Raw genomic sequence first — 14,458 nt, forward strand, 5'->3', positions numbered from 1 at the left:
GCTGCCACCCCTGTGCTTAACGGCGGGGACGGTGTTCTTCGGCTTTCAAGTCTCCCCCTTTTTCCTCCAAACATAACGATGGTCATTATGGCCAAACAGTTCTATTTTTGTTTCATCAGAACATAGGACATTTCTCCAAAAAGTACAATCTTTGTCCTCATGTGCAGTTGAAAACTGTAATGACTCCAAAGTAAGTGTATGTAAACTTCCGACTTCAACTGCATACTATGAAACATACTATGAAACAAATATAAAGTATATAAAGACTGATACTAAAAATCTCTGGAGCACCTTAAATGAAAGTTTGGGCAAAAAGGCAAACTCAGCTCTATCATTCATTTATCGAATGGCTCATTGATCACAAAGATTTTTTTAAATATAAAAAAATATATATATTTTTCACCTTTATTCAACCAGGCAGGCAAGTTGAGAACAAGTTCTCATTTACAACTGCGACATGGACAAGATGAAGCAAAGCAGTTCGACACACAATAACACAGAGTTACACATGGAGTGAACAAACATTCAGTCAATAATACAGTTGAAAAACAAGTCTATATTCAATGTGTGCAAATGATGTGAGATAAGGGAGGTAAAGGCAATAAATAGGCCATGGTAGCAAAGTAAATACAATATAGCAGTTAAACACTGGAATGGTAGATGTACAGTAGATGAATGTGCAAAGTAGAAATACTGGGGTGCAAAGGAGCAAGATAAATAAATGAATACAGTAGGGGATGAGGTAGTTGTTTTGGCTATTTACAGATGGGCTATGTACAGGTGCAGTGATCTGTGATCTGCTCTGACAGCTGATGCTTAAAGCTAGTGAGGGAGATAAGTGTCTCCAGTTTCAGTGATTTTTGTAGTTCGTTCCAGTCATTGGCAGCAGAGAACTGGAAGGAGAGGCGGCCAAAGGGGGAATTGGCTTTGGGGGTGACCAGTTGAGGTGCTACGGGTGGGTGCTGCTATGGTGACCAGCGAGCTGAGATAAGGCGGGGCTTTACCTAGCAGGGTCTTGTAGATGACCTGGAGGCAGTGGGTTTGGCGACAAGTATGAAGCGAGGGACAGCCAACGAGAGCGTACAGGTCGCAGTGGTGGGAAGTATATGGAGCTTTGGTGACAAAACGGATGGCACTGTGATAGACTGCATCCAATTTGTTGAGTAGAGGCTATTTTGTAAATGACATCGCCAAAGTCGAGGATCGGTAGGATGGTCAGTTTTACGAGGGTATGTTTGGCAGCATGAGTGAAGTATGCTTTGTTGCGAAATAGGAAGCCAATTCTAGATTTAACTTTGGATTGGAGATGTTTGATGTGAGTCTGGAAGGAGAGTTTACAGTCTAACCAGACACGTAGGTATTTGTAGTTGACCACATATTCTAAGTCAGAACAGTCCAGAGTAGTGATGCTGGACAGGCGGGCAGGTGCGGGCAGCGATCAGTTGAAGAGCATGCCTTTAGTTTTACTTGTATTTAAGAGCAGTTGGAGGCCACAGAAGGAGAGTTGTATGGTATTGAAGCTCGTCTGGAGGGTTGTTAACACAGTGTCCAAAGAAGGGCCAGAAGTATACAGAATGGTGTCGTCTGCGTAGAGGTGGATCAGAGACTCACCAGCAGCAAGAGCGACATCATTGATGTATACAGAGAAGAGAGTTGGCCCAAGAATTGAACCCTGTGGTAGCCCCATAGAAACTTCCAGAGGCCCGGACAACAGGTCCTCCGATTTTACACACTGAACTCTATCAGAGAAGTAGTTGGTGAACCAGGCGAGGAAATCATTTGAGAAACCAAGGCTGTTGAGTCTGCCAATAAGGATGTGGTGATTGACAGAGTCGAAGCCTTAGTCAGGTCGATGAATACGGCTGCACAGTATTGTTTCTTATCGATGGCGGTTATGATATCGTTTAGGACCTTGAGCGTGGCTGAGGTGCACCGATGACCAGCTCTGAAACAAACATAGTCATGACATGTTAGCAACAAATGCTGACACCACACATTAAAGTGTATACGATCAAATTATGAAAGACACATTTTGAATTTCATAGATTGTGGAAGAGGTGAAAAAAATGTATGTTGTCTATCAACAATGATAAACGACCTGGGTATGACAACTAGAAAGAAAAATTACTGAGGATAATAGCTGACGATATTGCCACTCCTATTTACCATATCATCAATTTAAGCATACTAGAAAGTGTGTGTCTTCAGGCCTGGAGGGAAGCAAAAGTAATTCTGCTACATAAGAATAGTAAAGCTCCCTTTACTGGCTCAACTAGCTGACCAATCAGCCTGTTACCAACCCTTAGTAAACTTTTTTTTAATGGTTTGACCAGATACAATGCTATTTTAAAGCAAACAAATTCACAACAGACTTTCAGCATGATTATATGGAAGATCATTCACAAGCGACTGATGGTTGTCTGAGAGAAATTGAAAAAAGAACAAATTGTGTAGGCTGTTTTGTGAGACTTAAGTGAGGCTTATCGATCATAGTCTGCTGCTGGTACAACTTATGTGTTGTGGCTTTACACCCCCTGCTATATTGTGGATAAAGAGTTACCTGGTTAACAGAACACAGAGTTTGTTCTTCAATGGATGCCTCTCCAACATAATCCAGGTAGAATCAGGAATTTCCCAGGGCAGCTGTCTAGGCCCCTTACTTTTTTCAATCTTTACTAACGTCATGCCACAGGCTTTGAGTAAAGTGTGTCTATGTATGTGGATAACTTAACACTATATACATCAGCCACTACAGCAACTGAAATGACTGCAACACTTAAGAAAGCGCTGCAGTTTGTTTCAGAATGTGTGACAAGGACTACATTAAGTCCAAAATATTTCAAAAACTAATTTTGTGTTTGGGAAAAATCATTCACTAAACCCTAAACCTGAAGTAAATCTTTAATCATTGACTAAACCCTAAACCTGATGTAAATGTTTTAATGAATACTGTGGAAATTGAGCAAGTTGAGGTCACTAAACTGCTTGGAGTAACCGTGGATGTCATGGACAAAACATGTTGATACAATAATAGCTAAGATGGGGAATAGTCTGTCCATAATAAAGTGCTGCTCTGCCATCCTAACAACACTATCAACAACGTAGGTCATTCAGGCCCTAGTTTACAATTGGCTCAGAACAGGGAAGCACAGCTGGCCCTTGTTTTTGTAAGAAGCGTACCGACCTGTCTGTTTAAACTACTAACACACAGCTCAGACACCCATGCATACCCCACAAGACATGCCACCAGAGGTCTCTTCACAATCCCCAAGTCCAGAACAGACTATGGGAGGTGCACAGTACTACATAGAGCCATGACTACGTGGAACTCTATTCCACATCAAGTAACTGATGCAAACAGTAGAATCAGATTTAAAAAACATAAAAATACACCTTATGGAACATTAAATCCCATTACTATTGTAAAATGTCAGTCTAAAACATTTAGTTAGGCTTTCTGTCAAGGCACAGAGGCTGTCATTGATAATAAGAATTTGTTCTTAAGTGCCTTAAAGTGTTTGGACTCCAGGAAGAGTAGCTGCTTCCTTGGCAACAGCTAATATGGGATCCCTAATAAATACAAATACTACATGGAACTCTATTCCACATCGGGTAACTGATGCAAGTAGTAGAATTCGATTTTTTTTAAACGATAAAAGTACACCTTATGGAAAAGCGTGGACTGTGAAGTGACAGACACGCATACGCACAAGCATTCTAAACACACACATACATTGTGGTATTGTTGTATGGTGGTATCGTGCATTTTGTGCTGTGGATATGTACTGGTGTAGCTGTGTTATACGATGTACTGTTTTATATTTTGTTTTATGTGTAATGTAAGTCTCTTTATGTGTAAACAATGTAATAAACAATACAAAAATACAGACCGCCACTGATATACAGCAACTCCAGTGCAGTCAGCAGGGATGGTGGACATGATCACAAATGCAGTGAGCCAGTGGAAGGTCATGTTGGATTCAGGCAGCCATATTTGACTAGCAATGAATCAAAGCTTACTTCTAAATAATGAAGGGACTTAAGAGCCTAATCCTGGAGGCACAAGTTGTACCACAGTGGGGGCACACTGTACAGCAAAGGCGAGGGTGTCCAGGGTTCTCTTTCCTTTTGTTGAAGCCTCTGAGTTTCCTCATTGATCCTCAGAAGCTCATGACTTGGAATACTTCTGCTACCTTTTCTATATCCAGACAATGGTGTTTGAGTGTAATTATGCAGGCCTATTGGATTCTCAACATAGTTGAGTTCCACAAAAATAGTTTTGAGTACAAGACATAAGTACAGTACACACATATTAAAGATGTCTCTCATTTTAAACATATACAGGTGATTAAACAACAATGTAATGGTATTATGGCAGCCGTAATAGATTTTGGACGCAATAATGGATTTGGAGTGAAATCTAGGGGAGCCCCTTAAACGTAATGGCAAGTGGTGGAACATATAAAATGGCAGTTTCACCGTCTCAAGCCACTTGTTTTCCTTACAGCTGATTAGATTACAATAGCCACAACATTAAAAAATATATAACTTTTTAACTGAATGCATTTTTGTCAGCAGGACCATACAGCACTGAATGAGAGCGAATTTTACTTGGAAAGTGTCTATTAATCAGGTACTAAAAAGTAAAGCTTACATTCATCATAAATTTTCATAGTTGATACCTTTTGCGTCTCTGTCTTCCAGGTATATATTTCCAAGATGCATTAAGATATCCTAATGTGTACTTGTACCTGATTGAGGAATTAAGATCACTGATTAGTAATGACCTCCCCTCACCTGGTTGTCTAGTTCTTAACTGAAAAGAGGAACCAATATCCAGCAGACACTAGGCATGGAATTAGTTTGACACCCCTGGTTTAGTGGGTGTTTTCTTTAGAGTCAATTACAACAGCCACAACATCGAAAAACGTGTAACTGTATGTATTTTTGTCAGGCATGACCATACAGCACTGAATGAGAGCAAATTTGTAGACCAACCCCCTTCAGTTAGGCATTATTCTGCATGTTTTGTGTTTACGGGGTGTGACACAATATCTATACATTTTACTACTTTTGCAGTAAAATTGTTTTTCACAACTATCCATTTCATAAATGGGAGACATTAAATATGTGAAAAAACATGGAGCCCTGAAACTGAAGCCCTTTTTGAGGATTGGCCACTAGTGTCAGTGTGAGTGTTTGAGGGTGATTGCATTTGAATGTTACATCAGCCAGTACAAGATGTAATCTATGCATAAATGAATAAAGGGTAATCTATGCATAAATTAATAAAGGGTATGTCAACCGAGTCTTTGCTTTGGTTATACAAACATTTTTGTATCAAATAACTGACACACTGAAATAAAATTATTTTCTCTTTATTTCTCTTTATTTCATAAATTAGACAGGTACATCATAATCATAATCGTCATCAGGCACAGCTAACTGCTGATTGGCTACATTAGTCAGATGAAGGTTGGCGGTGGGATGTGATTGGCAGCATCGTGTCATAAGGTGGTCAGGCTTTTCTTCCCTTAGCAAGAAGTGAAGCCCTTCCAGTAGAAGTTCTTGCAGCCAGCTTTGCGCTCGCGGGGGGGAAGGTTGTCCACTGAGCGCTCCAGGTCCTCTTTGGCCTCAGCCGTGGACCCCTCACTTTTCTGGGCCTCCACCTCAGGCAAGGACAGTTCGGATAGAATGTCCTCCATCACTCGCTTACTCCACTCCTACATGCAAGAAAAACACAGACACACATACTTTGGGAGAATGTAAACACACACATATACACACCAGCAGAAGCCCATATCAACAAAAGCAAACAGAAACCTACACGTCATACACTCACACACAAGCGACTGCGTGTGCATGCACATACACACACAGACACACACAAATGTGATCACCACCACATTAAGGCAGTGTTAATTTCCATGTCTCATTATGTTCCCGATTCCAACCTGAGTTAAGCACGCGTATATGGAACTTAATTACATTTTCTAGGAGTATTCTGACCTTAAATTTAAGCATGAGAATAGCATGCTAGTCACCTGCTATTCATTCGGAGTGGAGAGCTAAGAAATGAAAGTGTGGCGGAGGTGTGCCTACAGATAAGATAGAGCGAACCTGCCGGTTCCAAGTGGAAAAAGCATCTACTTACTTTCCGATAGAAATAACAGCATTCTCCATGCACTATAATTTATAAATAGATAAGAGGTATTGATAAGAGCAAGGTAAATTAATAATCGGTCTGGCGAAGGGGATTGTAAATACACATAGCAATTGTTTTAGATGATTGTTCCTTATGATCCCAGGGGACGAATGTGAAACCAGCCATATGGAAGAAAAATGTAAATCATATCAACATGACATATATTGTGGCCTGTCATGCCAAATAGTGTCCCCCTCCTACATCACAATGGGATTCGATGAGTTCTAGCTTCTGTTGCCAGGGCTGTTGCTAGAATTTGCAACATTCTGACCGGATCACTTAATGAACCAAAGCATCCGTTGCTATGCTGGTTGTTTGACTCTATTTGACCTCATAGGAGGCTGCAGGCAGTTCTAGTTCTATTTCACCACATAAATGCTCTCAGTCCGCGCAAAATTATTACCTCAGAATTGCTCTCCAAGGACGGTGTTTTTGATGGTGACAACCTGCTGACTACCTGAGAACCCTTTCTTTACCATTAATTTGTCTTAAGTACATATTGTTAAATAGGAATAAATTATATAAGCTGTTTTTATAGATTGTCGTTGCTAGCTAACTTACTTACTTACTTACTTACCTCACCCTGCCTAGTCAGCTAGCCAGACAGTTTTATTTAGCTAACATTAGCTAGCTACTGTAACTGTTATAGCAGCTTTCTGTTTGTATGTAGCTTGCACTTCAATGGCATCCCTCGAGGACATTTTATTTTATCTTTCCAACCAGGTGAAGTACTATGAAGACACCACTGATCTCGACAAGAGGCGCAACATTCAGAGAAATTCACAATTCAGGTTAACGTTAAGCAGTTAACTTCAATTAGATATCTGTACAAATTTAGCTATGTACAACCATTTTCCATCTAACGTTAGCTAGTTGCTAGCTATACATTTAGGTCAGTGGAGGCTGCTGAGGGGAGGAAGGCTCATGATAATGTCTGGAATGGAGTACATGGAATGTTATCAAACATGTGGTTTCTATGTGGTTGATACCATTCAATTGACTCCATTCCAGCCCATATTATGAGCCGTCCTCCCCTCAGCAGCCTCCAGTTATATGTCTGTCATATTGAGGTGTCTAGCTATAAGTTAAACCTGATCAATCAAATGGACAGGTGTAAACTAGGTGTCTTCGATAGACAGACACAGGGGGGTCTGTCTATCGAAGACATTGTATATACAATTATTGCAAATACTGTATAGTCTTTCAAATTTTTGATTGACTTAGTGTTGTTGTTTGTCCATTGCTATTTTTGTATAATGTACTTTCAGATCACTGAAACCCCACCTGATGTGGTGGAAGTTGTCAAACCAGATCAGAACGCCTTCGAGTACTACCTTCAGGCACGGACTGAGAAGGATGTGAAGGTTTTTGACCAGGTAAAATTGCCTGTTGTTCATTTATTTTATAACACTGCGCTAATCCATCAAATTGTCTCACAGTAAAGTGTAACCTGTGTGTTTGCTTCTTTACGTCTCTGTCTCCTACCCTTTTCCGCTAATGTCTGGGTATCTGCCCAACACCCAGACATAGATCCACCTGATGTCCTCCATTACCAACCACCTTCCAACTTTTCATTACATCATCTACAGCTACTGTTGTCATGTTGTCATTATCAGCTAAATTGTAATTATTTCGCCACTATAGCCTATGTATTGCCTTATCTCCCTAATCTTACTACATTTGCACACACTGTATATAGATTTTTCTATTGTGGTATTGACTGTACGTTTGTTTATCCCATGTGTAACTCTGTGTTGTTGTTTTTTTCAAACTGTTTTGCTTTATCTTGGCCAGGTGGCAGTTGTAAATGAGAACTTGTTCGCAACTGGCCTACCTCGTTAAATAAAGGTAATTTAAAAAATGAAATCTGCTAAAAAAAAAGTTATCTTGCTCTATCATACTGGACACATAATATGTGAGATACACAGATGAACTAAAAACACTAGCACTGCATACACTCGGATAGAATGAGAGCAGCAGAGAGCAGCAGTGCCTGGACATTTCAAGTCCCCTTCTGAGACTGTCTGCCTGTTGACAGGCAGAATTCCACACACTAGAATTCAGTATTTTAGTCTATGATTGCCATGTGAGTGCACAAAAAAATCTGTGAAAATAAATGAATGACACAACTTTACCAAAAAAGATCAAAGTTTATGTATTAAAATCTTAAATATTGCCAGAATGGTTTTCACGACTGTTTCACAATGTGTTAATTATTGTAAGTTGTAAGGTATCCTTTGATGGTATTTATTTGTTCCACATTATTCATTGTTGCATCCTATGACCTACAACAGATACATATACGAGCTATGCGAGATATATATTTTATAAATCATAATAGAGGACTACTGAAATTATATTATTTCAGTGTAGATAAGGGAAGGGCAGGTTAAAATAAAACATGACAGTCAGACAAGCCAGTGTATGAATCAAACAGATTTGCATATGAATTAATATGAAATTAGCTGACTTCCTGATCTGTAAGGTAAGTAACTTTAATGTGTCAAGTAGATTACACGTTTTCTTTGCCATTTCTGAAACGTAGCAATGTTTAAGACATGGACTTCATGTTGTAGTGTTAACAAGGTACCCAAAAGTAGTTAGAATTAATGTTTTCATTTGATTAGCTTAACAACTTGTTTAAACAGCAAAATTGTTGCGGAAATTAGCCTTGTTTGCACAGCAATGATGAAAAGAACGTAATTTAGGCTGTAATGATCTCCAAAATTCTAATCATTAGGTCATCACACCGTTGATATAGCAACGGATGCTAATAGTTGATCGAATCCCATTGTGACGTAGAGTGGGACACTGACTGGGGGACATTATTTGGCATGACAGGACCCTTTAAAACAGTGAAATAGGCTATAAATAGCTATGCCGTTATTCTGAATTTTAATTGTGAGCCCTCGTAATTTGCATGGATGAAATTAGGACACCAGAGGCTTCTGCAGGGCTGAATCTCCCGAGTTTATGTATGTGCTTCAGAGTGTTTTAATTGTAGCCCATGCCCGGGTTTTTATTTTATTTTTATTTTTTACCATTTTTATCATCTAAAATATTAGCCACTATCAGGAGCCACCATCATTTAAGACTGTCACTTTAGTGTTAGTTTATTTTTATTTGTAGTTTATATTTTGCATCATTCCATTCCGTTTACCTTTCTTTCCTATGTTACATCCGTGTAAGTTGTTCCTGGGGGTCGCTAGCATTAGTGGATCATATTAGGCTAACGTTGTTCAACAATTTGGGATGTAGCCTATTTGAACCATTATGGAACTCAGACCACATGTAGCGGGTTAAACCTGGAGCCTGGCACAGGTTTCTCGACGACTGGACCGTTGTCATACAGTCCCATGATTAGTGAGAATAAGCTAAGCAGGATTGGTCCTGGTCAGTCCCTGGATGGGAGACCAGATGCTGCTGGAAGTGGTATTGGAGGGCCAGTAGGAGGCACTCTTTCCTCTGGTCTAAAAAATATCCCAATGCCTCAGGGCAGTGACACTGTGTAGGGTGCCGTTTTTCGGATGGGACATTAAACGGGTGTCATGACTCTCTGAGGTCATAAATGCTCTCCAAATCAGATAGGAGGAGAATATTTGTTTTCTATCAACAGATAATTGAGAGTTGTACAAAAACACACAGCAGCATGCAAATATTTTTTCATGTTTGGTACAAAACATTTGGTTTGTAAAATGAGAAACTTTACAGATGAGGTGCTGCGATATGCACTGTCAGAGTGAGCTGTGCATGACTAACTAGTGAGTCATTTGTATGAGAAAGTGTCACTCAGACCGACGTGATTGTCGGTCATAGGAGGGAATGATGGAAATCTCCTTCTTGAGAAATATTGGTGTCTATTGGAGTTCACACCCCTATTACATGTAACAACTGAAATTTCACAGTCAGATTCCTCCATGCACATCTGAATCTATGGCAGAAAGATGTGTATATGACACCGAATGAAATAAGATACACAAACTCCCCACTGGGCAAACCACTTCATTTCAACTTGGATAATTGGGTAATGTTTGGTTGAGACAGGGACCAATGAGATTACAATCAGGTAGGTTACTTTGCCTTGTTTTACCTGAGCATAATCCCAAAACTAACGATTTATTATTATCCAGTCCTACTCTAGTTTATGATTTTGTTGTCATGGAGGACTGATTGGGCTCATTGGTTTGAGTTGCGCTCATGGAATGGCATGCTTTGAGCACTACTGAAAAGTGCTATTTACATGTGAAAAATGAATGCCATATGTTGCATTTGCTATAGGCCTACTGTTAACCTTTTTGCTGGTGACACTTGTATATATTGATAACATGCAGCTGTTTAAAGGGCAAATCCACAGATGTAACAATAGAAAAATGGTCAAAACGTCTGTTTTGGTAAAAAGCTGAGGGATGGGCCTGTTGAAATGTAACCACTTTCAGATTAAAAGACAGAGCTATGGATGCAAGGACTGACCATCCATGATATCAAAATGATTGTTTTAACCAAGTTATGAGGCTATACAGTGTTTGTTTACATTTACAATGTTTAAAAACATTGGAGAAAAACAAGCTTATATTTTGGGTTGAATTAAGCTCATGAGGCATTTATAAGTTATATTCTTCAAGAATCAATGTATATATATATAAAACAAGCGTTTATTCAAGTTGGATAATCTTTGGCTGACTTAGCTTGGACTATAGCCTACAAAAGCCTATGCCTGCTCTTTTCCTGCGATCCATCAAACGCATTTGGTGTGTCATCATAATGGTCTCTGACTTGTGGAACAAACTTAAACACCTTTTTCCAATGCTGATTTAAAGGTCATTAAGAAAACAGAGAAGTGTCCCAATTGTTTTTAGCAAACATCTTTTCTGAATTTAAAAGTAATCCTCGAAGTAATCATCTAGTTTTTCAAAAGTATCTGTAATCTGATTACAATATTTCTGCTGGTAATTTAACGGATTACAGTTACCGGTATTTTTGTTACCGTTTTTTTTGTAATCCCTTAAATGTAAAGGATTACATTAAAAGCTATAATCACCCACTCAAAAATAATAAACATTTGTTGAATTTACACTTTTCAACCATCTAAAAGCACAACCAAATTCCAATGGAAAAACAATGTCTGGTTTTTGGTTTAGTTGTCACCTAAATCCCTGTGTTTTCAACCATTTAAAAGCACAGCATAGTTAAAATGGTAATAGAATGTCAGAAATGTTGTTCATTCATATATCAGATGAATGTGTTATCACTGCTTCATCTAATAGCAGAACCAAATTTCCTGGATTGCAGTTGAGATTACATTAAAATTACATGGTGCAAGTAAGTGATAAATGCCGTTTGAGATTCTGCGCAGATTATTACAGCACTTCTTACAGCCAAATCTCCACAGAACTGCGAAGACATATGCATGCTATCTTGAACATGCATGCTTTATATGATTACATAGACATTTATAGCTGCAGTAACCTCCAAATGTGGCCATGGATGTGTTGCTCATTTTAAGGTTAAATATCTCATTAGTTTGTAAAATAACCTTAGCTTTAGGCTATCCACTGCGTTGTCAACCCAACCAAATATCAACATTTGAAGGAGTTTATATTCTGCTTTGATAGTTCCATCTATGCCACTGCTTTCTTTCTAGCTTTCTACAAATTAATAATTGATACGTTAGATTCACGTCTCCATCTCGACCAAAAAGTTAAAGAATATGACTAAATCAAATCAAACTATAATGCACTTTAAATCATGTTTGATTTGATTTACTCCTATTCTTTAATGTTGATATGCATGGCACATATTGAACTATCCAAGCAGAAGATTAATCTCCCTCTAATGTTGATATTTGGTTGCACTGACAACAAAACACAATTCATTATCACTAAATATTATTACATTTGAAATCAACCAGAGCTTAAAACCGTAGGCCCATATATCGTCTATATTAAGTTGAATTCTAGGTTGAATTTAACAATAGCTGTTGATGACTTTGCAAATATAGGCCTAAATATAGCGTCCTTGATGATATATGAGTGATAAAGTACGGTCACATTTCATTTGCTCTGTTAAAACTATCTTTGGGATGACTTTGGTAGCAACAGTGAATCTATTTCGTTTTTCTTTGGAGATCTCTCAAGAATCCCTCTCATGATAGCATATTGGTAATAATGTGACAAATATCATGGCTATGCAGGACTGGGCTTGGTTAAAACCCTTGAATGGGAGACCAAAATGTAGCTGTAGATAAATCAATTCTCCAGTAAGGATGTGTTGCCCAGCATATTGTTTTTTTCCCTTCTGATAGTGGATATAACATTGAAGATATTACATCGTTTTAAAGGTCCAAATTCAACATATTTTATTCAAGGATTGTCTATGTTGAAATTTGGTTACGATGATGACATAATCCTGTGGTTGAAATGTCACCCTCAAAACAACAGTTTATGTTGACTTTTCTCCAATCCAATGTATTTTCCATACAGAGTCCACACCACAAGACGTTGACAAATTACGTTGAAACAACGTTGATTCAACCAGTTTATGCAAAGTGGGTCCTTACTCGAAAGTGACTGTCTGTGTTGACTATGTCCACCAACAATGACCGTAACCAAAATGTTCCAAATCATGTATTCAACTAAAAATTAGAGAAAACACTTATGGGATGGGATTACTGTATACAATAACAGTATATGACTAAAACAGCTATGATACTGTATACAACTATCAGGCCCAGTTGCATGTTTTGGCTTGACAACTGAAAATATTCATTTTAGTCCAGGAGTAATCAAATCTGAGTTTGGAGGTCTGGAATACTGCTGTCTTCAACCTGATAATTAATTGCATCCACCTGGTGTCCCAGGTCTAAATCACGCTTTGATTAGAGGGGAATAATGAAAATCAACAGTGGAACTGGCTTCGAAGTCCAGATTAGAATTTACCTGCAGTAGTCACTGCTGTTACTAATGTTGCCTAATTAAATAGGTACACGAGACCTGTCAGCTGTAGTGAGTCTATGCCCTAGTATGTGTATCGTATGTGTGTGAGTATGTGATAACCTGACCACAGACTGTTTAACTGAATTCCATTGTGGTTTGGTGTGTAAGTCTGTTTCACTGAAGCGAAGGGCACTGTGCTGTATGTGAGTCACAGTGTGGACTATGCTGTACCTGTTTTACTAACGACACATTATATTCTCATAGTGTCAATAGTGGTGTTCCGGAATCGTTGTGAGAGATGTACTCTACTGTATTCATGTTCTCGTGTCATGACACGAACAGTGCATGCTATCTGTGTGACCATGTCATTGGCTTCTCACCTGTGTGCAGCATAGAGGTACTTGTAGAATTGTAATTGAATAGTGTAATATTATGAGAGCAATAATTTAACTGCCCTATTCTTTCCTATATGGATCTCTTCCTTCTTCTGAACCACCCTTTCATTTGGTATGTGTATGCCATAGGAGGCAGCTGAGGGGAGGACAGCTCATAATAATGGCTGGAATGGAGTAATGCCATTGCAGACATTGCTATGAGCCTGTTCTACCCAATTAAGGTGTCACCAGCTGCCTGTGGTGTGTGCCAGTGTCAAATGCTGCTTACCTGTGTGGCAATGCTAGCGGCACGGGCCCTCTGAAGGAGTCGGCGGCTGCGGAGGTCCAGGTCTGGCTGCGAGGCGGCTCCTTGGCTGCAAATGGCCAGGGCCAGACCCAGCAGGGCCAGTGCACAGTGGATTTGGGAGAACCTCATGTCCAACAGAGCTGGGTTGGGTTTGCAGGGACGAGACACGGTGAAACTAGCTGAATTAAGCTGGACCGGGGTGTGCTGGATCTAGATCAGTTGATATGGAGCAGGCCTGGTTCTGTTGATGAGAGTTCTGTGGGGCTCTTATAAAGAGCTCGCCCTCTCAGCTCGTCACTCTGCTTCCTGGGTTGAGTGACAGGTGGCCTGTCAGGGATGTGGGGGGTGTGGACCACCAACCTCTTTCCCCACCGGCTGCCTGGCGATGATGGAATACAGTGTCATAAACCACTTAGAAACACTGTACGCTTTTTCTTAATCTCTTTGTTCAGCCATTTAGTCACAATGCAGCTCCTCTGAGACTTATTGATTTTAGATGGAGGCACGACAATAAAACAATTAGCCAATATGGATTTAGCAGACAGCGCTGATCTAAATCAAATACAAACAGAAAATGTCTGCTTCATAAAAGCCTTTAAAAACAGGAAGCAAGAGTCATCGCTTAAATGTAAAATATTAA

The 14,458-nt window shown here is 39.4% G+C and overlaps 1 protein-coding gene across 1 annotated transcript; it reads right to left on the bottom strand.

Annotated features, from left to right (window-relative positions):
• Positions 1–5,362: 5,362 nt before the first annotated feature.
• On the bottom strand, positions 5,363–14,075 carry LOC115137188 (somatostatin-2-like). The gene is made up of 2 exons (XM_029673332.2): positions 13,801–14,075; positions 5,363–5,723 (listed from the first exon to the last, which is right to left on the bottom strand). The coding sequence occupies exons 1-2, from the start codon at positions 13,945–13,947 to the stop codon at positions 5,535–5,537; spliced, it is 336 nt and encodes a 111-aa protein (XP_029529192.1). The 5' UTR covers positions 13,948–14,075; the 3' UTR covers positions 5,363–5,534.
• Between the last annotated feature and the right edge of the window lie 383 nt (positions 14,076–14,458).

The sequence above is a fragment of the Oncorhynchus nerka genome, linkage group LG11, assembly GCF_034236695.1.
Source record: "Oncorhynchus nerka isolate Pitt River linkage group LG11, Oner_Uvic_2.0, whole genome shotgun sequence".
In the NCBI taxonomy this organism is placed as follows: Eukaryota; Metazoa; Chordata; class Actinopteri; order Salmoniformes; family Salmonidae; genus Oncorhynchus; species Oncorhynchus nerka.